Below are 25,406 nucleotides of genomic sequence, written 5' to 3'. Positions count from 1 at the left end.
TAATCTCAAGGCTGAGCAAGGATTTTACACTAGGAAAGGACTCTGCTGCCTATCTAGAACTCCAAGAAAGCAGTGCTGTGCCATCCTAGAAACAGCACCATGTTGTCACGATCATTGTATTTTCCCATGAGGAATGAATAAAAGCAACCATGGCATGAGGTGTGAGCAGGTACGAGAGTTGGCCCTGGCGGAAGCTACTAGAAGCAGCAGTTCACCAGAATGAGAGAACTGGGCTTGTGGAAGTCTGTGCTAAGCAACTCCTTGAGGGAACAGAAGTGACACATGGGTTGTGGTGACTGGCTTTGAGGAAGGAGGTGCCAGAGATCTCTGTGCTGACATCCACCACTCAGATGTGTGAAAACACCAGACGGCAGAGGTCTAGGTCCACCTGTTGCATCCACTCTGCAGGGAGAGACTCCCCCTCAATTGGTGGGTCCCCGTTTCCATGCTGTGTGCCAGAAATGCTCCAGTGGCCTGCTTTTTGACTCTTTGGTGACTATCAAAATGAGCTGTCTTCAATCATGGATTTCCACAGATCACACAAATCCTGGTTTTACTGATGCACGGTGGCAATTGGGGCAACCACGTGTCCCATTGGTTTGCAGACACCTGCAATGAACAAACAAGAGAGCATATTTTAAGGTGAAGTACAAGGAAGAACCAAATTTACACAGCTAATTCTTTTTGAGGGGGAATGGGGAATTCACTGCTAGAGGATGAAATGATGTCCACAGGCATAGACAGCTTTAAAAGGGGATTAGACAAATGCATGGAGGACAGGTCTTTTGGTAGGGTTGCCAGGTACCTCCTGGAGCTTTTGCAAGGTGGGTACAGAGGGCTGCAATCCACTTCCCTGCATGATATCATCACTTCTGGCGCAATGCGAAAGCACTGGCATTGCACCTGGGGGCGGGGGCGGGATGGTCTAGCAATTGCCTAAAAGCTCTATGGTTTCCATAGAATATGGGGAGAGTGATAGAGCCCCCCCTTGTGGCTGGCTTGCTTCTGCCTGTCGAACAGTTGAGTGTTGGCAGGCAGAGGCAGGAAGCACCAGGGTATTGTCCACCATTAGTGGCACCTGGGAATACTATCAGTGGCTACTAGCCATGGTGACTAAAGGGAAGCTCCACGTTCAGAGGCAGTCAACCTCTGAATTCCAGTGCCTGGAGGCCACATTTGGGAAGACCTCAGCCTCTATGCCCTGCTGTTGGCCCCTCAAAGTAACTGGTTGGCCACTGTTTGAGACAGGATGCTGGACTATCCAGCAGAGCTCTTATGTCTAATTCTGCCTATGGTCAAGAATTCAATTTTTAAGAGACATAAGCAATTGAATGCATAGAGAACAATTATTTAAAAGGTGAGCTTTTAAATATTCAGGATTATTGCAACCATGTACATAAATAATCGAAGCATGCATTAAAAACATTTTCAATGTCAATTCCAAAACTGAAGGAACTGAAACAGTGGTAAATGCAGTACATTTATACAAAGCAGAAGAAAAGGCAAATGGCAGGCTGAGGACAGAAATTAAAATAGATCCTGAAATGCCACAATTTATACTCCTGTCTCCTATTGCAATTCTATTATACCTGTAAGCACATAGTAGTTACCGGTATTTACTTCAAATGAATCTAAACAGGTCATTATGCATCATACAGTTTGAAGTGTTGAAAAGGATCCAAAGGGCAGAACCAGCTGTCTAATTTGGCAAGAGATCTTCCCGCTATGCAATCAAGGCTGCAGCATAGTACCAAAGGACGAGTTGCTCATATAGCAAATAACTCTAGATTACACAAGCCAACAATGCAACAGGGCACAACAAAACATCCCCAGAGTCAATCAGGCCTGGGGGGGGGGGGGCAATTTTAAAAAGCTAGACAGGTTTTGCTTATGCTCTGAATCGATTAGTTGAATCCTCCCAAGGAATTTAGGAATGCAGATCCATGCCATGTAATATCCTGTCTCTCCTGCTAGCAGTTCCTGAAGCCACAGAAGGAAAACAGACATGAAGAGGAATTTTTTTAAATTACCTCACTGAGCCACAACTGAAGTCTCAAAATAGACATCCCAATATATAAAATATCCGACATTTCAAACTAATGAACGTCTTTGCTTTCATAATTGTTTGTTTTTCTATATTGGGACTGTAATGTTTGGTTTTTTTATTGCAGTTTAACAGCAAACAAATTGGAGCTGCTTCAAGAGACTGCAGGTATAGTTATGCAACACACAGCTTTTAGAAATACATAATTGCCTGGGGCCTGCAAGGAATTGCAGGTGGGAGGGGCTGTGGCTCAGTGGTAGAACATCTGCTTGGCATGCAGAAGGTCCCAGGTTCAATCCCCGGCATCCCCAGTTAAAGGGACTAGGCAAGTAGGTGATGCGAAAGACCTCTCTGCCTGAGACCCTGGAGAGCCACTGCTGGTCTGAGTAGACAATACTGACTTTGATGGACCGAGGGTCTGATTCAGTATAAGGCAGCTTCAGTAATTTGGAAATGCCACATTATGCCCCCAACCCTTAGGATCTTAGGCGACTCTGCCAGTGGCCTGGTAACTGATACGGACTGGCTCTGAACACGCCATCTTTTTTCTGGATTATATTTAGTCCTCTTCAGGCCAGTTTTAGAAGCTTTTTCTTTGTTTGCTTAATCTACAGAGGTACAGATGGCTCATTCAGACTCCCTTCCTCACTGCAAACTAGTGCTTGCCTCAATCTGGCTGGATGTTTGGACCCAGTTCCCCTGCCCGGTGTCGCATGTCTGAACAACCAAACATCTACTCCGACCTGGATGAAAGATACTGAGACCATTTCCCTAAATGTCGGGGCTCTCACCTTTCAGCTGATTAACCTTGCTATTTAAATTCATATCTTGGTGGTGGTCGTGAACAATATCAGTTTGCACTGAGATAATTTCAGAGGGTAGCTGTGGTTGTGTGCGGTAAAAACAGCTAAAATTCAAGCACCTTAGAGACCAACACGATTTTTGGGGTATAAAATTTTGAGAGTCCAATCTCAAGTTATCTGGAAAAAAACCTTGTTGATCTCTAAGGTGCCGCTGAGCTTGAATCTAGCAGTTCACACTGAGTTTTGCTTGCGAGTTTATTCAGACATTTTAGCACCCCTCCTCCATGCTGAATGAAAAATTGCACTAGGTCCCAGCCTTGTTGCGTCTTGCTGTTCCCATTTTCTGAATCTGATACAAGGAATGCTTTTCATTGAAAAAAGAAACTGGCAACATTTGTTACACTATTATGTGTTTTTATGAGCTCACATTACTGAACCACCAGCCAAGCTACTAACCTGTCCACAGAACTGTTTTCATTTCATAAATATTTGCTCTGGCATTTAAAAAGGTAAAGGTTCCTGACCCATGGGGTGACATCACATCCCAACGTCTCCAAGGCAGACTTTGTTTGCGGGGTGGTTTGCCAGTGCCTTCCCCAGTCATCTTCCCTACATGCTAAAGTTAGTCATATCAGTTAAGGGTTGCCAAGATCACTTATCCGTGGGTTCATCTGCTATTTTCTTTCCAGTGCTGGCATCCAAATCCTCTTTGTTCATAATCACAAATCTATGCTATTGTCCTAGTTTTAGTCCATGCTTCTACAAAACACAGAGATGCTTCACCTACTTGCACCTCATTAGCTCTATTCACAAGTTACAGTGAATAACTTGTGTACTGTACACAATCTGTGTACAGTACACTCTGTGTACAGTAGCACTTGATTTTTCTTTATACGTGCACTGAGTGATTCTCATATTACAGTCAACACATGTACAGCTGAACATGTGACTGAAACCTCACATTTATCCAGGTACTGGTCCCTGGTTTCATCTGTAAAGAGAACATGTCTTGGCTCTTTCTTACAAACAGATGTATTCACATAGAGGTAGGATATACAAGTTTATGATCAATCTCATGTACAAGCAAGCAGAGATAACAGGTTGCTTACCTGTAACTGGTGTCTTCAAGTGGCCATCTATGCAGTCACACTCTGTATGTGCTCAAGGTGCCATCAGTGTGATGCACAGAGCCCATGAAGAAGAACACCCATACAAGTATAAGAACTCATCATATACACCAGGGCTTCTTAAACTTTTTTCGTTCGTGACCACTTTTTGCCCGAGAAACTTTTACGCAACCCCAGGTATATGGGTATATAAAATAGTTATACAAATCAAACGTTTACTGATAATGTTCAGAAATCTCTTACTGTTGCCAAATTTTTTGTGACCCACAGTTTAAGAAGCTTTGATATAGACTGATACACAAAGATACTGTAAACCTGATAAAAACTTACAATCATGAAATATTGGTAAGGGGCTAAGGAGTGGATTTGAAATAAGTAATCATAATTGCTAGGTGGAAAATCTCAGAACGGCAGGTAGGAAGCTTTCTGGAATGATTTTCAGGAGAAAAGACAGCAGACATTTTTTTAAAAAATTACTAATATTGCTACAGAACTTCCTCTGCCTGAGTTGGTTCCATTACTTTGTGACTCCATTAGCATGCCTTAGGGGATATACTTTCTACATTTCCATTTCAGACCTTTGCTTTATCCTGTTCCCTTACAGCCTGATCTCAGATGCATCCCATCTAGTCCTTACTTCAAATGGAAGACATGGGAGCAGGGCAATGCCTGGAGCTGGTGGTTCTTGTCTCCAATGGATTCCCCACACATGCCACAGTAAAGCTCCATTTCCTCAACGCATTCATGAAACTTCACCACATGGTTACGGAGCTCCCGCTGTTGTCCCTTTGTGCGATAGATCCCTTCGCACAAGCAGTGAATCTTCAGCAGGCCAAGCTGTGCAGAGAGGAGAGACAGAGGAAGATTCAATGGAAAAGAAACTAACAGATGACTATCCGGGCTCTCTCTGGATCCACAACAGCAACAAAAAACTAGCAGTCAGTTTGTTGTAGTGGTAGACTAGGATCCGGGAGACCAAATTCCCACTTGTCATGAAACTTGCTGGGTGACACTGAGGCACTTACAGTGCATTCCTAAGGAGAGTTATTCCAGTCTAAGACCATTGAAATGAATGGTCTTAGACTGGAGTAACTCTCCTTAGGAATGCACTGTTATTCTTTCTCAGCCTAACCTAACTTTGAGGGTTGTTATGAGGATAAAATGGCGGAGGGGGGAACCATGGACCACAGCTGTGAGCTCGCTGGAAGAGTAGTGAGATAAAAAAAATGACTAAATAAATAGAGATTTCTCTGCAATTACGAAGAAACACTTGAGCGGTCAGCACGGAACACCCACCACCATAATGCCCATGTCATATCACATAAGAAACAATTTACAAAGATATACATTTGAAAAATACAGTGCATTCCTAAGCCCTGAAGCAGTGCTTTAAAAATAAGCTAAATTAGAAGGATACTAGTGAGAATTTCTGTTTGCTTTTTCATGTAGAGTGAATCCTATAGAAGTTTGCCATGTCAGTCCCACGACACAAGGAATGTATGTTCCTGACAGCCTGGAAAATGAAACTAGCTGCTTTTGTCAGAATTCCAAAGGTGCCCACAGGCTCCTGACTTAAGAGGGAAATAGGATTATTTGATGTTTCTACAGTTCTTTAGGCCTGTGGGTGCCACGGTGCCCACTAATACCTTCCTTGGTGCCCACAAAGTGTTTTTAAAAAGTGAGTGGGGCTATTGGATTTTGGAGATTTGATTGGCTGTGCAGATTTTCAAAGATGTTGCTTTGGCAGCAGCTTCCACCACCACACAAGGATCTTCACAGTATGAATGAAGGTAAGTTGTAGAAGCCCTTTTGTGGCTGCCTGGTTCCATCTCATGCAGCAGTCATTTTGTGGCAGCCATGCTTTTAGAATTTTTATAAGACTATATGGAGAATTAGGATAGTGGTAATAAGGACTGAGTAAGCTCCAGAAGGACAGAACATTGAAAACAAAATGAGCATTAATAAAAGGAAAAAATGGGGGAGGAGAAAAAAACCCTGCCCTGGCCCCTCAGAGAATCCCAAATGGTCAATTTTGAGAAGAGGGGTATGATTTCCAAATTGTCCCCCCACCCCAACCACCACTTTGCTTTCCTGTGAACTCCCCACTTATAGTCAGCACGAGGAAGATATGAATGAGAGAAAGTACCTTGTTTCCCAGTCCTTCTGCCAGATCGTGAGCCTTTTCAATGCTTTCCAGTGCCTGGGAGAAATGAAGCAGACCTCATGTAATACCACTGCATATCAGAGATACACAAATCACTTTATGTTATTGCCTAGTACTTTCATCTTGCATGCCAAACATACATGGGATCAAGAGGCTACAGTTTTTGCCTGCAGTTTGTATGAAAAATGCTTAGCGTCCATTAGGTATCTATCAGGATTGCTTCACATGATGCAGCTATTATGTGAAGGCTGCTTGAAAAATGTGTCTGCTTGGTGGCCGCTATGTATGTAATGCCAGTTTGTGAATACCAGGCCAAGGTATGGATTGGCTCCTAACCTTGTCGACCCTGGCTCAGCAGCAGAGTACATCGTTTGCACGCAGAAAGTTCAATGTTCGATCTATAGTATCTCTGTTTTGAAGCTGTCAGGTGGTAGACGGTGTTTGGAAAGACATTCTCTGCTGGGAACCTGAAGAACTGCTGCCAGCCAGAGCAGACAGGACTGATCTAGACTCCACAGTAACATAAGCTACTACCAGAAATGTTTGTAGGTAAATATTAGGGCTTGGATCCTGCTCCTTTCCACTACAGAGGAAATCTTCTGTTGTGAAGCATACATTCCTCAGACACCAGGCACTTCTAATCACCAAGACCAATGTCTTTCAAGGAGTGAAAAAGTGCCTAGCACAAGAGAAATGCACTCCAGAGGAAGACCACCTTTCCAAATTTATAAAGAAGGTTTAGGATCCAAATCTAGAAGCTTGATCTCATACACATACACACACATATACACAACTGTATACTGAATCAACTGAAGAGTGGTTTTTACATGCTGACTTTCTCTACTACTTAAGGAAGAATCAAACCTGCTTACAATCACCTTCCCTTCCCCTCCCCACAACAGACACCCTGTGAGGTAGGTGGGGCTGAGAGAGCTCTAAGAGCGCTGTGACTAGCCCAAGGTCACCCAGATGGCATAATGCGGAGGAATGGGGAAACTAACCCAGTTCACCAGATTAGTGTCTGCTGCTTCAAACCCCTGCTCTTAACAACTACACCATGCCGGCTCTCCATGTTTTATGTTGAACCTGCCTTATACTTGTCCTGTTCAAGTTACAGTGAATGTATGTAAAACCTGCATATGTGTGTGTGTGAGAAACAGCCAATGTGTGTTCACTTTACAAATGAAACGGGGGCAGTACTGGGATAAATGTGGGGTTTTAATCACATGTTCAGCTGTACATGTGTTGAATGTAATGTGAAAATTTCTCAACATATGTATGAAGAATAACCGAATGTACACTGTACATGGATTGTACATGCATTCAATGTAACTTTTGAATGGGGCTACTGAGTCAGATCATTAGTTTGTAAAGGTCAGTATTGTCTACTCTGACTGGCAGTGGCTCTCCAGGGTCGAGGGCTAAGGTCTTTTGTAGAATCATAGAGTCATAGAGTTGGAAGGGACCACCAGAGTCCCTTCATATCACCTACTACCTGATCCTTTGAACTGGAGACTGAAACTGAGAGCTTCTGCAGGTGAACCAGATGCTTTACCATTGAGCCATCTTCAGGAATCACCTAATCACTGATCACCTAAGGAAAGCACCTTCCTAACAGTTCTCTTTTCATAGCATAGATGTCTCAGGGTGCTTTTCATTTTACATATTCTGGGGAATGAAAATCAGCCCATAGGACCAGGCTGACAGAGGGATGTTTTACTGTTGTTAAAAGATTGCTATGGCTAAATTATTTTGGCTACGGGGACAGGATTCAAACTGGAGAGCAGTATAGCCTATTGAACTTCTTAAAACAATCACTCAGTGGTAGAGCCTCTGCTTGGCATGCAGAAGGTCCCAGGTTCAATCCCTGGCATCTCCAGTTAAAGGGACTAGGCAAGTAGGTGATGTGAAAGACCTTTCTCTGCCTGAGACCCTGGAGAGCTGCTGCCGGTCTAAGTAGCCAATACTGACCTTGATGGACCAAGGGTCTGATTCAGTATAAGGCAGCTTCATGTGTTCACTGACCTTGTCTGGTTCCTTCTGAATCACCCAGCACTTGGCCACTCCCAGCAGCACCTGAATCTGTCCCAGACGATTTCCAATCTCTGTCATGATACTCATTGAGGAATCATAGCGGGGGAAAGCTGTCTGTGATATTTTAAAAAAGAAGAATCTGTCAATGGATCTCCAAGCCTTGCAACCGTATCTTCCGAAAACTTCAGAAGTATTCATCCCATCTCATAATGTTGGTGCTTGTGTGTTCGTACCTGTACGTCCATACGGCTGCGATGGATATCAGCAAAGCAGAGCAGACATTGGGCCTGCAAAGGACGATCTCCATGCTGAAGAGCAATCTTCATTGACTCCTAGCAAGGAAGACCTGCAGTGTCAGAATTAGAACCTTTTCCATCACACCCTAGATCCTGGCTGCTCCAGATCCTGCTGGTTGCAGCAGAAAGAAAGCTACCCTTGTTCTCAACTTCTGTTTGAACCGAGCACCCCAATCCCCCGAATACTCATATGGGCGGTTCTCTCCAACAACCAACAAACTTGCAGGGGTAGGCATCAGCTGGAGCACATTTACTTGAGATCAGGTACCTTTCTCTACTTATTATGCAGAGGCATAACCTCTGTTCACTTCCACCACCACTTGTACCTCACAGCATTCCATAGCATCTGCCAAGTGTCCCAGCTTCCGATAGGCTACCGCCATGTAGTACTGACTCATTGCCCGATACTTGAGACTCCAGCCCTTTCCATAATCATTCACCAGCTCAGCTGCCTTGCATGGAAAGAATAGGGCTTTCTCATAGTCCTTGAAAAGATGGGAGAGAAAAGCAGAGAATGGGGATAATGCAACAAAAATGTTTGCGGTGCAGCAAAAAAGCTAGTCAAAGGAGTTGTGAGCAAGCCTATAACCATGACTGCAAGCAGACTGAAACCTGGCTACTGCCAGCAGAATCCCCCAATTGGCCCAGATCACAAGGCACACAAGGCCCAGATTTTACATTGCTTGAACAATGGACACAAATGTGGAGAATGAATGGGATTGTCTCAAAATTGAGTACACAATCCCCAAATTTAAGTGACTATGTATTTGCTTAGGTTTCCTCCAAAGTAGCAGTTAAAAAAAAAAAATCAAGTCCCAGGGAAAATTCAAAAGGTTGTTGAAGTTTAAACTTGAGGAGAGTGTGTCAAGACCCCTGAATATGAATTTGTTTGGTTTTCTTAGTGCAGGATATGTCTGAGCAAATAACTTTTCTCCAAAGCAGGGAAGCAAGAGTCCTAGTACTTTGGGATTCATTCACAGAATTAATCGAGGTGATAAAGATCAACCAATACTTGTTTTGATAACCTTGCATCATTTAGAGGAAGGTATACCACTGGGAACCTTTTACGGCTCATTTATTATCGGTAGTGGTTATGGTGGTGTCATGGTTATTCTATATTGTTTTTACTTCGTGAGCTGCCTCATACAGGTCTCTGTATGGACAGGATATACATTTTCTAAGTAAATATATCCAGTGCAGACTTTGCATGCGTGAGGTCCTTGGTTCAGGCCCTGCATGGGGCTGGCTGTCGGACAACCATGGAAGGAGCCCTGGGCACAGCTGAGTTTTCCCCCAATGAAGCCAACAGGTAGTCATTTAGGAACAGATTAAAACATGTACTTCTTCATTCAAATGATTAATGTACATAATTTACAGCCACAGGACATAGTGATGACCACTAGCTAAGTTGGCTTTAAAATAGGATTAGACAAATCCGTGGCTATTAGTCACAATCAATGGAACCTCCACATTCAGAAGCACCAAACCATTCAGATAGCTGTGTGTGCGCATGTGCACATGCAGGGGGTGGGATAACAGAGGCTTTGGACTCCGTGACCTGCTTCTAGACCATCCACAGGCTTCTGCTTGGCATCTGTGTGAAAAGATGAACTGCAAGTCCTACCCATAATTGCTGCCTTATGTTCTTATGATAAGTACAGCATTCACTCGCTAAGAAATCTCTACCCATGCCTGACACGTCTAATCACAGACAACATCACACAGCCAAGCCTGTTGTATCTACAGTCATGTGATGAAAACAGCTGTGTAAATCAATTCCTGCAAATAAGCATCCTATTTGGTTTCTGATGGGAGAGCAATGACTCATACCAAATATTTATCATGATTGCTCAATGCCCCTCTGAAAGGGACAAAGCTATCCCCCAACATTTAGTGTCTGAAGCAGAACAGGCGTTAACAGAAAGTCCCATCAACCCTGCAGGCATCTAATTTTAGTAGTGTTTTTCATTGCAGACCACTAATGGATCCATCTCCAGTGGGAGATAACATCCATACAGAGAAATGGTACTATATGCAGCTTCTCCCAGATTTCAACCAGATAACTCTACTTTCAAGGATGCTATTTCATCATTCCCGACTTCTGCAATCTGGACATGTGGTATCCAGCATCCACTGGCTCATACTATGAGTTTACAGGGATTTGGGAGGTTTATGCAGTCTGTATGATTGGTTTCTTAGACTCACCTGTGGAGGTGTCCTGGGGAGTAACTGTGTTTTCCAGGGACGCTTCCCTCACCCAAACTCAAAAGGTACAGTGCCGACACAGCAGTGCACTATTTGTATGAGGCCAAAGACATTTGCCTCAATTAAAAGCACACACACAAAACATTTCCCCCCACCCCACAGGTTTTCTACCTTATGAACTGCACCCTCTCTCCTTCAGAGCAGTGCCCACCTTGAGGTGTGTGTAGAAATTTCCTAAGCTGCAACAGACGCGACACTCGAGCATCTTGTCGTCATTGTTGTGTGCATAGCGCAAGGCTTTCTCAAAACACTCCAGTGCCTTTTGGAAGATGCTGAGGCCAAGGTAGGCATTGCCCATGCTGAGGCTGACCTGGCCATTCAGCTGCAGGCTCACTGTGGTGCCTTGCATGTTCAAGCAGGTCTTACAATAGGAGATTGTTTTTTGGAATTCACAGAGCTTCTCGTTGCTCCGTGCCAGATTCAGGTAGCTCTCTGTAAGGTAGTCGGGGTCTTCCAGCTCCCGGGCTGTGTCAATCTGTACAACTGCAAACTTTCAGCAGAGAACAGAACATTTATGGGACATTATCTCTGTTGCTAGAAAACACACGGTGATGCATTCAAAGTCAAGCTAACCATATGCACCCAAGATATTACAAGCCTTGGAGTAAGGATACAGAGCTTTTCAGCCCTTGGTAAAGGAAGCCCAGACGAGATTGTTATAGGCTGGACACAGAGAAGCTTTCTAGTTCAAAAGTGGATGGAAAAAATTCCTAAAAGATTGGAGAAGTAACACCATAATGCATTTCCCCTTCTAAAGCACATACTATGCACATAGCATACCCATCAATTTCACCATTCAGACAGTGTGTGAGCTGTGGACAGTTTCCCTTCTATCCAAGAGCTCCGCTCAGGGTTTTGACTGGAAGGGACACTCAAGAAAGATCATCAAATCTTTCAGTGGTGTTAATCTTTCAGTGGTGACCATACTGCTCACTGGTCTTCCAACAGTGTGACTGCAGATATCCTATGAACCAGGCTACACCTGCCCTTTACATTCCCACGCGTGTCTCCTCCGAGAATACAACTGCCATGATAGCAATTAATGCTTAATTATTTGTTTATTGTTGTTATAGCCAATGGCCGGCACAAAACAGTGCAGGTACATATATACTGCTTAATCATTTAGAGAGTGAGTTGTTTTGGATTTTTCCCCACTAAATGAAATAGCTTTTAATTCATTAAATCGCTGTCTTTCTCATCAAACTACTATTAGAGCCAACAACATCTCTCTGGTGGCCCTCCCCTCTAATCCTGCTACAGTGTTTGGCTTTCAACCACTAGAAGGTATTTTGGTGGCTGCTTGGGGAGGGGAAAAAGTTATTGGATATGTTACGGTATTATTTGGTTTTTAAAAAAATATTTAAAGGAGGTAATAGGTGATGAAGGGCAAATGGTTCAAGCTTCAAGTTGAAGGGGGAGGGTAAAAGTGGGGGAAAACAACAGAGGAAGGAGAAGGCTCTTCTGTATGAGAAGCTGGGGAGTGGAAACGGATATATGTTGCAGCAGGGGATGCCATGTAGTAGGATAAAATCCCCAAATAAAATATAATGAAAGCAAAGCAAAAAACAAAACAAAGCCAATGTAATGGCTTCTCTGTTTCACCTCCTTACTGTGAGCTGCCTCATTTCCAGGCAGGAAATTTCATCTCATGAAAAGTAGTCCCGTGACTCATTCACTTCTGCACATCATTAAGAAAGGGATTAATTGCAACTCGGAGGCTGATTCCTGGTATCTCATGCACGACAAGCTTCCCTGCTGTTCTTGTTTCTCATCCTGAACTTTTTGCCTGTGGGCCCTTTCTTTAAGCAGGTGCGACACTGTCGTGTCCAAGTCAATTAGAATTAATATCCAGGCCAGATTTAAGGCAAAGGATGAGATGGCGTTCTGGAAGTCAGAATTTGCCTAGCAATGCAATTGCTGTTTATAAGCTGTTTATTTCATAAGGTTCTCCAAATTTAGTACAGACCTCTTTCTTTAGACTCTGAAGTATTTAAGACAAGATGCATCTCATTTTCGGCATCTTGACAAAGCATATGATATAGCTGAAGTAATCTTAACTATATTCAATCTTTGGCAGATTATCATCTTTGTTTTCTCAAGAGTTAATGTAACCTAATTTCCTTTCCTTTTCCTTTTATCCCTTAGAAGCTCCTTGATCAATTGATCTTGAGCAGAATATATCTAGTGTTGGAGGGATATAAGGACTGAAACAAATCTTGCCACTGACAATGTAGCCTTGGGGTCACTATCGCTTAGTAAAAAAGGCATTATCTCAGTCACAGAGGCATTGGATTTGTATGTTAAAAGGGGGGAAATATAGTGCAATCGAAGTTCCTCGTAAAAGCGGCATTCCAAAAGGGCATGAGCCAATGAGTCAATAGAGCCAGAAGAGCAAGGGCAGATCCTGTCTGAGTATGGTATATTCAGAATTCTGCCCTGCATTACCATAGAAGGGTTAGCATTCAATCTAGCCAAGAAAAAAGCTCTACAAAGACGATGAGTTGTCAGATAATGTATAGGCAGGCAGACCACGTGGAGGGGCTTTCCGAAGAACTGGGATACAGACGCGACGAGCACGAAAAGTAGTGCTGTTATAATCTAGCTCTTTAATGCACTTTTTAATTTTGGTAAATGCTTGTTTTCCCAAGATCTAATAATATCCTCCGAGAAGCCCAACAATGACAGTTTCTCATCTAAGATTTTTTACCATGAGGATTTAAAAGGGTCATGCTTCAGAGAAGCTAGGAATCCCTCAGTGCTAAAGCACAGTTTAAGGTGTAGTTTAAAGGCGGCCAACCATGCCCTAGCTTCAAGTGACATTTGGCCAAACTCGGAACGAAGAGTAACGCCAGCAACACATCGAGGGGCATTTAGGAGTTTTCGTAAGAACTGAAGCAGTGGACGATCTATAGATTCATTGATGACTGTTATCCAGATGGCAACACCAAAGAGGATAATTGGAGTAATTTTCAGATTAAAAACCTGAATAGCCCCTGGAATATGTTTGCCACCTTTGGTGTGAAAAAAGTTGACAATAGCACCAACCCCAGGTTTAATTTTGTTGGACACTGCTTTTTGAAGGGCATTCCAATTTAGGTTATGGGAAAAAAGAATGCCAAGGTAAACAAACTCCTTGACTTGGTCAACCTCAAAGCCATCTAATAGCCAGCGAAAAAGAGGCATTTTTTTTCCTCTTAGTGAAGATCATAATCTTAGATTTATGATGGTTTATTTTAAGACCTTCTCTAGAGCAGTACTCAGAAAAAGTTTGCAAAGATCTTTTCAAACCAATTCTTGTGCAGGACAGGAGAACTTCATCGTCAGCATAGAGTAGAATTGGGGTGGGATGACTTGCAAGCTTTGGGGGGTGGCAACACTCTGAGAAATTGGTTGCCATATCATTCAGGTATAGATTAAACAAGAGAGGAGCAAGGAGGCAACCTTGTCTAACTCCTTTGACCAGTTCAAAGGGCTTGGTTAGTTCTCCTTGGTTGCCACAGCGAACCTGAGCTGTGAGGTCAGTATGAAATTGCTGAATAAGCCATAGTAACCTCCTATCCATAGTAGAATGTGATAGTTTCAACCATAGCCTCTTCCTCGGGATGGTATCAAAAGCTCCCTTAAGATCCATAAAACCCGCATAAAGGGTGCCATTTCGGGGGGAGGAATATTTCTCGGCTAGATGGGAGAGCACTAAACAGTGGTCCATGACCGACCAACCCCTTCTAAAGCCAGTCTGTTCCCAGCCAAGGATGTCATTACTCTCAACCCAGTCCAACAGCCTCTTTAATAAGTAGGAGGAATACAATTTGCCTAAGAAAGACAAAAGGCTGATTGGACGATTACAGCTTGGGTCAGAGTGCTGATCCTTTTTAAAGATTGGGACGATAATAGTATGTCTCCAAGATTTTGGAATGGCTCCTGATGCATTAATTTGTGTAAATACAGGAGCAAGAATGTTGGCTCACCATTTACTGTTGACTTTAAAAAGTTCGTAGAGAATTAGATCAGGACCTGGGGCTTTGCCTGAGCGTAAACGATCAATGAGCGGTTTAATTTCATTAGGAGACACATCTGGCCAAGAATTCAACAAAATAGAAGGTGCTACAGGTATAAGTCCCTGGTTTTCCACAGAGTAGGAGAAGAGGCTCTTGAAGTAAGCTACCCAGACCGATGACGGGATACATGTGGGGACTCTGGCATAGCCATTAAAGAATTCACAGTCCGCCAGAAGGTTGAATTATCATTGTTGTTTATAGCTGTAATCAAGCTCCTCCAATTTTTATATAGGGCCTCTTTTTCCCTCCAGTTTACCAAGTCCTTGTAGTTCTTTTTAATAGTTAACAATTCCTTCAATACTGAAATAGTATTGTTCCTTCTGAATTCTCTATGTTTCCTGGTTATTGCTCGTTTGAGTAGTCTACACTCGCGGTTAAACCAAGAATTTTGTTTGTATAAAGCATGCAAGCTTGAGGTGATTTCTTTAGTAAATAAAGGTTTAAATAAATCAATTAATCTGAAAAGTAACCTAATTTCAAGCCTGTTTTGTTCTATTTTTCTAAACTTTGAGCATAAGATTTCAGCAATTGTCTTTAACACATGCAGCCAAATTAAGTGTAAAATCTATTTTTTTTTGCTCTTTTCTACTTTAAACATGGTTATTTTCCCAGGATCTCCACATGCTTCTGTTGTTTCATTCAAGGACTTTAGTTCTTTTCCAGTCTGACTAGTATAGACTTTCTGCCATATGGAATTGTATGGTCTGTATCTTGTCTTATGAGACAGAATGTTTTTTTAGGCCATTTTTATCTTATATCTACCACAAAAGTGCCTGACCACCCTTTCCTTAATATCTGCAAAGGAGTGGCCTTTTCATTGCTCTTATTAGTATACATATTTGTTTCTGGTCCCAATTCAAGGTGCTGGTATTGACCTTTAAAGGCCTGTAAGGTTTGGGGCCAGCTTACCTTAAGGACTGCCTTCTCCCACATGAACCTACCAGACCACTCTGGTCATCATTGGAGGCTGTCATTGTGGCACCCTTGCCTTCTGAGACTAGATGAGTGGCAACCCAAGAAAGGGCCTTCTTGGTTGTGGCATCAAATTTGGGAACTCCTTCCCCATAGAGACTATCTGTTTTTCTCTACTGCTGTCTTCTGCCAGTGGTTGAAGACTTCTTTGTTCTGTTTGGCATCTCCCCCATAGCTTTTATTGACCCCCTTTCTGTTTTTTGGTGTTATGTATGCATGTGTGTGTGTATACACACACACATACTTTATTTTATATGTTTTTAATGTTGGAACATTTAAATATTTCATGTTTGCTGCCTTTGGGACCCTATTTGGGTGGAAAGGTGGCATAAACATGTTTTAAATAAAATAAATAAATAAAACAAATATTATTAAGACAAAAATCCTCAACTTCCTTCCCTGGGTTTAAAAATCAGACAGCTTCTTTTATTAAGTCTGCTTCACACAGGAAGTCAAATCATGAGGGAAACCACTCATAAATATGACTTACCATGAAAGACCCACACATTGCCTCAACTTACAGGTGCCTACATTCAAAAGTGGCTTCACAAATGAAGGTCTTAGAACTGAATACTCTTCTCCCATGACTACCACTTCAGACTGCATATGGAGAAACTGCATGCTTGAATATTTCCTTTTAAACACGAACGCCCTGCACCTAGAAAATCAGCAGGTCAAGGAGAAAGCTAGGCTGTTGTGCTATTTTCCCCACAGATGGAGTTTTCTATGGCATGGCACAGTCCTCTCGTCTTTTTTATAGTTCCCGACAAAGCTTCTTTTTTAAAACCAACTTCCCTTTGCAAAACTTAATTGTGCTTTACTTGCTCTCACATCACAATTAGCATTTCAGCTGTTTTGCACCCTCTTATGGCTTATAATCAAGGCAATCTAGTGCTGAACGAAAAAACCCTCTTGAGCTGTTTTCTATGATGAATTAATAATCACCAGTAGGAAGTAGTCCTATTTTGGGATGTGCAATTTTCCGTCCCATTTTCCATTTTAAAAATTCATTTTCACTTGTATCATTGCTACATGATTCCCCACCCCCACCCGTTTCATTTAGATTTATTCATTTTATTTATTTATTCATTTTAGATTTATTCCCTCTGAATTGAATGGGGATGTCCTGTCTCCCGTTCCTCTCCCCTTAACAACACTTATAAGTCTGTTGTGGCAGCACCAGGCCTTGGCTGGCCAACAGGCAGGAGAGTAGGAAGGAAATTCTCCTTTCCCTCCAGGCCTCAAATGCTGTTTCTGATGTGGCAGTACCACACCTACTGCACCCTGGGTAATACAGTCCCACAGGGACTATTCTTTCCAGGATCAGAGGAGCATGCCTATTATCTTGGGTGCTGTGGAACACAGGCAGGATGGTGCTGCTGCAGTTTGGGAGCTTCCTAGAGGCACCTGGTTGGCCACTGTGTGAGCAGACTGCTGGACTTGATGGGCCATGGTCTGATCCAGCAGGACTTTTCTTATGTTCTTACGGTGCTCAACAATTTAAAGCAGATACTCTGAGGCCTACATTCCCAAAGGTGCAGAAGGTGTGGCACATCAGATACACAGGAAGCAGTGTTTGTTGGCTAGCTGCCTGCCTGCCTGGCCACCAACAGCCTGGAGATGCCCCAGTAAAAGCCTCAAGCTGCCCAACAAGGGAGGGGATGGAGGGAAAAAGCAAAGGGCTAGGTTTAATCAATGCAACCAGTGAACAAAATTGTTCACTCTTTGATGTTTCCCTTCAAGTCCCACATAAATGAATTGCTCTTTTCAGTTCATTTTTTATGATTGGGAATGAATACACTTCCTGAGCCCTATGCGGCTACTGCTTTGTGTCAGCGCAGAATTTAGCATCCGAAGCTTCTTAGGAATCCTGAAATTGAGATCATGAATATTCTTCCTTCAGTCATTTCTATAGTTTAGCCCCAGCTAAACCTTCTGCTTTGCTCCAAAGTTCTTCAAAGCTAAACTGAACATATCCAGCCTTTTTCAGAACATCCATGCAGTCTTTTCATGTTGAATAAAAATCCGAACCTTCCTACCTTCAGAGTTATAAGACCCTAATTTTTGCCTTTCCATTCAATCCACGGCATACTTTTTGCACCCTGTATACCTTACCTGTTTTCCCCTCCTACACCTGGAAGTCCTTTTCATCTTTTTCTACCCAGTTCACATAAAATGGTCATAGATCTTCTCAAATGCACTGAAGTGAAGATATGTATAAGACTGCTAAACTGTGCCAACTAAACCATTCTAATTTGCAAGCTGGAATGCTCATAGCTGCTGTGTGTGGGTCTGAGGGATTAAGCTCCCCCTCTTCCTAGTACAGCTTTGCTTTCATTCTCACCTGATCTGGCTGTGAAGTCTTCAGATGAAGGATTGCATCATTCAGATGCTTGCCAGAGGCAAATACGTTAGCGCTATGAAAGATAGCACCTCTAAACACCTCTATTTGGATGTCTTATTGTTTGTTTCTCATCAGTCTATGTCTGAATTAGTATACATGCCTATTTAGAGAGTGAACTCTTCAAACCAGGGTAACATCTAGCTCACACATACCAGTTTAGGCTCCAGTTTGAAAATAGCTTGGTATGTGGTGTCTGAACAAAAATACACACACTTGCAACTGTTACTATTAAACTCTTAGAAGAAACACGTTTTTCAGACAAGTTTCCTGAGTGGACTCCAGCAGTGGAAATGGATCTTTCCCACCTGTCAACAGCCAGTCCCAGATGCACATCAAATTCCAAGCTACTAGTGTCACTTACATCTCAACACTCAGTACTGCCTTAACGAAAGCTGGTTTCATATTGGTAACTAAGAGACTATCGGTGAGAATGGTTGACCCTTGTTCAAATCTGAGATCACTGGATGGCCTTGCACAAGGCATTTGCTCTCAGCTTAAGGCTCCCCCATCCATAAATTTGCAACACGGAGAGTCTAAAGATTGCTGAAGTAATATATATTAAATAATTTGCATAATTAGTACTATGCTAATACTAAGCAACCAAATGATGACCCACCATTTGGGTGTTTTTTCCATCACCATTTGATGCTTTGCGGGCCGTACTAAGGGCAGTCAATTGCTTCATCACACTCTTCAGCCAAGAATAGCTGCCCAAGCTAATGTCTACCAAACTGTTACAAATCCTGTTGAATTTCAGTAATGCATGCAAAACTGAACAACCTGCATGGTAATCGATACTGCAAATGAGCAATCTTAGAATTTCTGGGGATGATTTTGAAGCATGATTCAATTTACAAACATAGATGACTGGCTGCATTTCATATGTGTACTTCTAAACAGCAGCTCGGGAAGGAAAGGAAGCATGGTATAGCCTGATCTTGTCAGACCTCGGAAGCTAAGCAGGGTTGGTATTTGGAAGGAAGAGTCTGGAAGAGGAAGGAAAACAAGCTCTGCTTCTCACTTGCCTTGAAAGCGCCTTGCTGGGGTCGTCGTAAGGCAGCTATGACTTGATGGCACTTTACACAAAAGCTCAGTATACCCAAAGCTCTGCTTTTTCACCCTCACTCCCATCCTCTCTATAGAATAGGGATAAAACAAATGTATTCGGTCTGAGATTACTTTACCTTCAGCATATCTTTGTACCTGCCCATCTCAGAGTGAGCAGTGATGAGACATCCCAGAACTCGGAATCTTCCAGCAGCATCCGTAGTCTTTTCCAAAACCTTCAGCCAGACTTGCAGGGCCTTTTCTGTCTGGTTGGACTGGTACAGTTGGAGTCCTTTTTCTATTTGCTGCTTTGTCTGGTCCTGACCCATCTCTCTTGAGATCAAGAGCTTCATATACCAACCTACCAGGACAGCAGACACACGTGTGTCTGTCCAAAACACACAAAATACAAGCTGCGTTAAAACAGGAAAACGGACTGCATGGTTAGGAAGTTCAGAGCCACGGCAGTCTCCAAAACTTCGGATAGTAGGAATGTTAGGAAGGGACGGCAGATAGTAACCACCAAGATCTCAGGCCAGCCATGCTAATCCACTAGGGCCACCATCTTGTCCGCTGCTCTCCCATCAGAGCTTTCAACAGCCCAAATCCATGAACAAAGGAGTGAAAGAGAGAAAAGGGCAGCTAGGAAAGCAAGAAAAAAAATCCTAAGAGGCTGGAGTGAAATTCAATCGGAATGGCCACTCCTGCACCCCTCCCCTCCACTGGTGACAGCTGTGCCCGCCAATCTTGATCACATGACTCTGCTGGAATGTTAGTCTTGGTAACTCCCAAGGTCAGAAAGCAAACCAGAGCCAGCCGTTGTCTTTCTTCTATACTGCTTTTATAAATACGCCAGCTAGAGCATCGTCTACTGCTGTCACGGCTATCATATCTTTCTTATTTCCTTGGGATACTGAATACACTAAGAACACCATGATGCATGAGTGGATTCCAACTGTGAGATGTGCGGGATTTTATCAAAACAGGAGCGAACTCTGCACATCTCTAGGATATCGAGTGCACATCTTAGAAGCCAGAACAGACTGGCAGAAGGATTTAACACTTAGAATTGTTTCACAAATGATGCAGAGGCAAACTTGAGCTTGCTGAGTGTGCTTGGAGCAGGGAACTGCGGCCAAGTGGTTCCCTGACAAATTCACTTGTATGACACTTACTTTAATGATACTGCTCATACAGCCAATTTGGCTCTGAACAGAGTTCTTGTATGATACACAAGTACACACTCCAGTTTGTTGTACTTTGATATACATTCTATGTTGATTTAAATGGGTATCTAAAAACGTAATGTGTGAAGTGGTCCTAAAACCTTTACAGCACTGGCTAAGTGTGTCATCTGACAAAGTAGGCTGTCTCACAAAAGGCTATGCAACAGTAGACATGTTAGCCTTTAAGGAGCCTCGAAACTGTGGTTTCGGCTGCTGTAGACTGATATGCCACCCCTTTGAAATGTGTGAATTTATGCACAGTGATAAAACTTTTGTTGTAGCTCAGACACTTGCCATCATTGTATTTTGATATAAACAGATCCACCTTCACAGGCATTTTTTTAAAATGCTGAAATAGTTTGGTCATATTTTTGGCCAAATACACACTGGAGACCCAATTTGTGTACCAGCTTCTCAAAGTATACTTCAATGAAAAATTCACACAAACAATACATTTCCCTTACATGGGTATATAATACTTTTACAATAACAATTATGTCTGTTTTCAGATTGAAGATTGGTGCATTCATCCACAATTGATGGTGCTAATTAGCTGGCAAAAATTGCAGAAAGAGAAGGATCCAGCCAGAAATAAACTTTTATCTAAGTTCAGCTCACTCAATGAACTTCATACCCAGGTCTAGGTTTCTGCTCTGCAAGAACTTGCTGAGAAGCTTAGAATTATGGGAACAGGAATGGGCAAAGGTGGGTTCAGACCAATGATACATTTTAAAAATGTATTTCCCTCTTACTAGGATAATCCCTCCAAAAGATCTAGTAAACAGCTTGTTTTAGTTACGTAGAATTTTAGGTGGAGACAGAAACGAAAGCCACCCCATATCCTTTTTGTTGATTATGTAGTTCATGTAGATTTCAAAACCCACTAGCTTTGGAAGACATCCTTTTGTGGATGTCTGAAACACAGGAAGAAAAAATTTCTAAAGTACTTCCCCCCCCCCTGTTAATAGCTTGATCATGCACTCAGACTGGATCACATTTTTTTTCCTTTTGAATGTATGGCATGAATTCTAGATAGGCATAGGCCAAGGAGGGGGCTGCTTCCACATCTTTGGAAAATCAGGTAGTCTCCTATAGGGAACATAAGGAACAGCTTGTGAACTGCTGCTTCTCATTCTGCAACTTGCTGTCTCAAAGCTCTTCCACTTTTGTTCGTACTCCCCAAACTCATCCACTAATGCTAATCCACAGGGTCTACCTCTTCGTGGTGCACCACTAGGCAAACTACACAGGATACTTAAGTCTTGCATCCAAAAATGTTAAGAATATGAATACCCAGTGAAGTCTCAAAAGATGAGATCCTCTCCTCAAAGCAGAGCTCTAGGGCAAGGCGATCCCTAGCATGTGTATTGACAGTGGCAAACCAGACCATTTTGCTTGGTATCCAGGTCTAAATCTCTGGCTCAAGCAAATGAGGAACTGGCAGCATTGTGGGATAAGGCAACAGATGCTACTTATGCCCGTCATCGCCACCTAGTCCTGCACAGCCACCAGCCAAGCCCAAGGTGAATTTCTGAGATGCTGGCAGTGCCACTGGGGCTTGACTTGCTCAAAGTATGCCTGGCTAAGTACAACCCTTGCCCTCCCTCCCCGGTTGCCAGCACCTTCACAGGTAGGCACTGCATTTTCCCCCCAGCACTTGGGCTAAAAAGATTTGCTAATCCCCAGGCCAGAGGGAGGGAGGGGAGCCCCCTGGGTGCTGAAACCAGGCAGAGCTGCAGAAACTATAGACTAATAAGATCCAGCACTGGAATGCAATGGAGAACAAGCATGTCAAGGCCGTCAAACTAACAAATCAGTTGAAAGCAAAAGGCAGTGCAGTTCTCCAAATTCAGTTGTTGTTTTTTAAAGTAAAGCATAATCTGGAATTCTTATACCCTTGTTCACTAGTGGTCATTATATCTTTAGTCAAATAAGTGTGTCTTAGATGCATGGATGCAAAATTTATCCTGTTCACTGGAGTAAACCATATTATTAGGTTTACTCTGCCTGGCAGAGAAAAAAACACTACGTCCTCTCTCCCCACTGCAGAATGAAGGAAGAGAATTCAAACGGTGCAGCTGTAGGAGTCAGATTTACAAGGATTCTCACCTCAATGCCCACAGAGGTAGAAAGTCCACAGGAAAGACCACCAACACACATTCTATGGCTGCTTCGTTGTTGAGAAATGTTGTTGAAATGTTGAGAAACAATATTAGAAGACAACATGGAAACGAAGAGTTTATGAAATGCTTCTGCGATTCACAGATCCCACATGATTAGGTTTTTTCCCCCCCAGAGGGCTAATGGTATGTGTGTGTGTTGAGAGAGAAAAAAGGTACAACTCTATTTGTTTTGAACAAAAAATCTTGAGCTGTAAACCTGAGCTTTAGGTACAGGCCCAGTAGATGAATGAACATATCTACAGTTTACAGGGGCTTAATTAAGGATGAAAGAACACAGGCCTCCTTTATTACACAGGTCCTGTCTACAAGCAATATGCTACAAGCAATATGAGTTTTGCATTGCTATTAACCTGCCAATGGTATAATGATGCTGTGTTACAATAATCTCTTGCAGATGGACAATTCTGTCATCCAGTTTTCTTTTCCCTATTCCACTTGCCCTTCTTATGAGCAACTGGATTTAAAAACAGTTGTTCATTTATCCACTCAGCTTTATTCACCACAACAGGTGATAAAAAACCCTCCTTTATGCCTATCAGACAGCACTGGATGGAATGCAAGACCAAACACTAATGTACTGCATTGCATTCAATCACAATTAAAATAACACGGCTTTAAATTTTTCTAGAGCTTTCTAGAGAGGTTAACCCTATAGGGAAAATTATTAATATCAGAAACAAAATAGATTCTTAGTTAACAAAAACATGGCGCTTAAATCACAGCTGTAATCATAGCCCTTCAGCTGCCTTTTAAATGCATTTCTGCTTAATCTTCCATGTATCATTTTGTTCCAAGAGAACCCACTTTGCTTCAAAATAAAGCTCTCAGAACAATGAAAGTCATTTTTGTAAGACAGCAGCTGTTCTAACATCCATGTTTAGTATACTGAGAGCAGTGCAGTCATTTGAACAGAAGGTTCAATAAATAATCAACAGAATAAAAATGCAGATATCTCAATCTAACAAATCCATTCCAAAACAGAATTGCTCACCTGCAGGCGTAGAATATTATTACAGTGGATAGTTCTATTTATATACATACACTGTGATGGGTTCTGAGTTGGCTACAGAGACTTCATAAAGATGTGGGTTATAATTGGTAGCACTCAGGATTTTGTATGCTACAGCAGAGAACTAGGCAAGTGTACATGATTTAAGATCTGATGCAGCAAAGCAATGTTTGTGTTATATACTGTGTGGAAATGCTGACTATCACCTTTAAAAGGACAGAGAAAACCTCAAGAACTGATAGAGAGGTATAATAAAAATGATCAAAGCATCTTTCCTTAAGGAGGAAAACGTTCAGAACAGCTACAGCTTTCAAGTCTAGGAATAATTATGGCTGAGCTCCAACGTGAGTAACAGAGGTTGGTATGATCATGAGTGGAAATGTTTGTAGAAGACTACAATATTACTCAACTCAAATTTCAAAGAATCAATCGATTGATAACCAGCAAGTTTAAAAGAAAGTACCATTATACAACATGTAACATAAATATATGGAACTTACTGATACAGATGTTATGATGGCTACTATTATAAACTGTTCAAAGTACTACTAACTACAAGTAGAACCACAATGTCCTTGGCTACCACTAGCAGCACACTATCTGTGTTTGGAGATATCATTGTGCGTTATAGATTGTGCAGAAGTATCTTAACGTTTCATTTGCTTAAAAACTTTGTTCTAGCATCTGTGTGCTGTGAGAATACAGAATGCTGATCTTCATGGATCACCAGACTCAGGTAGCTGGGCAATTCTTTTGTGTGGGTGTGCGTGCACACATCTGCACTTATCTTCCCAGAAGTGACTTCTGTCTCTGAACATATCAGATTATCTTATAAAACCAACACCTAAATTGGTGCATTTGATACACAAGTATTCTGATCAAGTTGTTGGTCACAAGTCATCCTTAGGATAACCAATGCGCCATTTAGAATAGGAAATAAAGGGTAAACCATTAAAACAGACAGAAAAAGCTTAGAACAATGTTAGCGTGCAAGCAGGGGAAAAGAATAAGCATTCCAGAGCAATATATGATGAACACTGAGATGCTCCTTTTGGCTAGAGAGATTTATTATTACTATTTCTAACTGGCAAAACCATCTCCCCTGCTTATTAGTGCATATGTAAGCAAGAACAAAGATGACACAGAAATTCTTCTCAAACAGTTTAATAGCAAATAAACAAAGGGAGGTACCACACTTGGCATATACAAAATGACTTCTTGTCGGTGTGTCTGTGCAATTAAAACAGCTTTAAGTTCCCCAGTGGGACAAAAAGAAATCACACACAAAGGAAAAAAAAATTCCTTAATACATACTCGCTCGTTCCAAACTTGTAACAAAACTTTCATTTTTAAATCCACTACACAAATTCCGTGATCAGAAAAGCAACATATGCTTCTGTTATTTTAAACCATTAAAGTAAAATCCATAATTTTTCTACAGAGTACAACACAATTTCACACAAAAAAGACATTTTGTTTTGCAAATCAAACAAGAAAAAAGGAACAGTTCAAACAAGGTAAAGAAAAGCTTTGCTACAACAGAATCACGACTGAGTTGATTAAATCCTGTTACTGCAGAACAGACTCTACATTTGGTCATAGTGGCAATTTGTTTTCTTGTCACATTTGTGAATCACTTTACATTGTTTTCTAGTAGAAAAGGCAAAAAACTGTACAAAACCCCTAGTGTTAAATACAATGTTTGTACCAATAAAAAAGCCCACAGGTTTGTTTCCAAAATGTAAATTTTCTTTTTTTTTAAATTATTCACAAA

The 25,406-nt window shown here is 42.0% G+C and overlaps 1 protein-coding gene across 1 annotated transcript; it reads right to left on the bottom strand.

The window, feature by feature from the left end:
• Positions 1-497: 497 nt before the first annotated feature.
• On the bottom strand, positions 498-19,613 carry RAPSN (receptor associated protein of the synapse). The gene is made up of 8 exons (XM_056850777.1): positions 19,352-19,613; positions 10,885-11,223; positions 8,795-8,953; positions 8,406-8,504; positions 8,164-8,286; positions 6,121-6,174; positions 4,612-4,811; positions 498-609 (listed from the first exon to the last, which is right to left on the bottom strand). The coding sequence occupies exons 1-8, from the start codon at positions 19,565-19,567 to the stop codon at positions 537-539; spliced, it is 1,263 nt and encodes a 420-aa protein (XP_056706755.1). The 5' UTR covers positions 19,568-19,613; the 3' UTR covers positions 498-536.
• Positions 19,614-25,406: the final 5,793 nt, after the last annotated feature.

Source organism: Euleptes europaea, chromosome 6 (assembly GCF_029931775.1).
Source record: "Euleptes europaea isolate rEulEur1 chromosome 6, rEulEur1.hap1, whole genome shotgun sequence".
Taxonomy (NCBI): domain Eukaryota; kingdom Metazoa; phylum Chordata; class Lepidosauria; order Squamata; family Sphaerodactylidae; genus Euleptes; species Euleptes europaea.
Note: the sequence above shows the minus strand (reverse complement) of the source record. Positions and strands in the feature narration are given on the sequence as shown.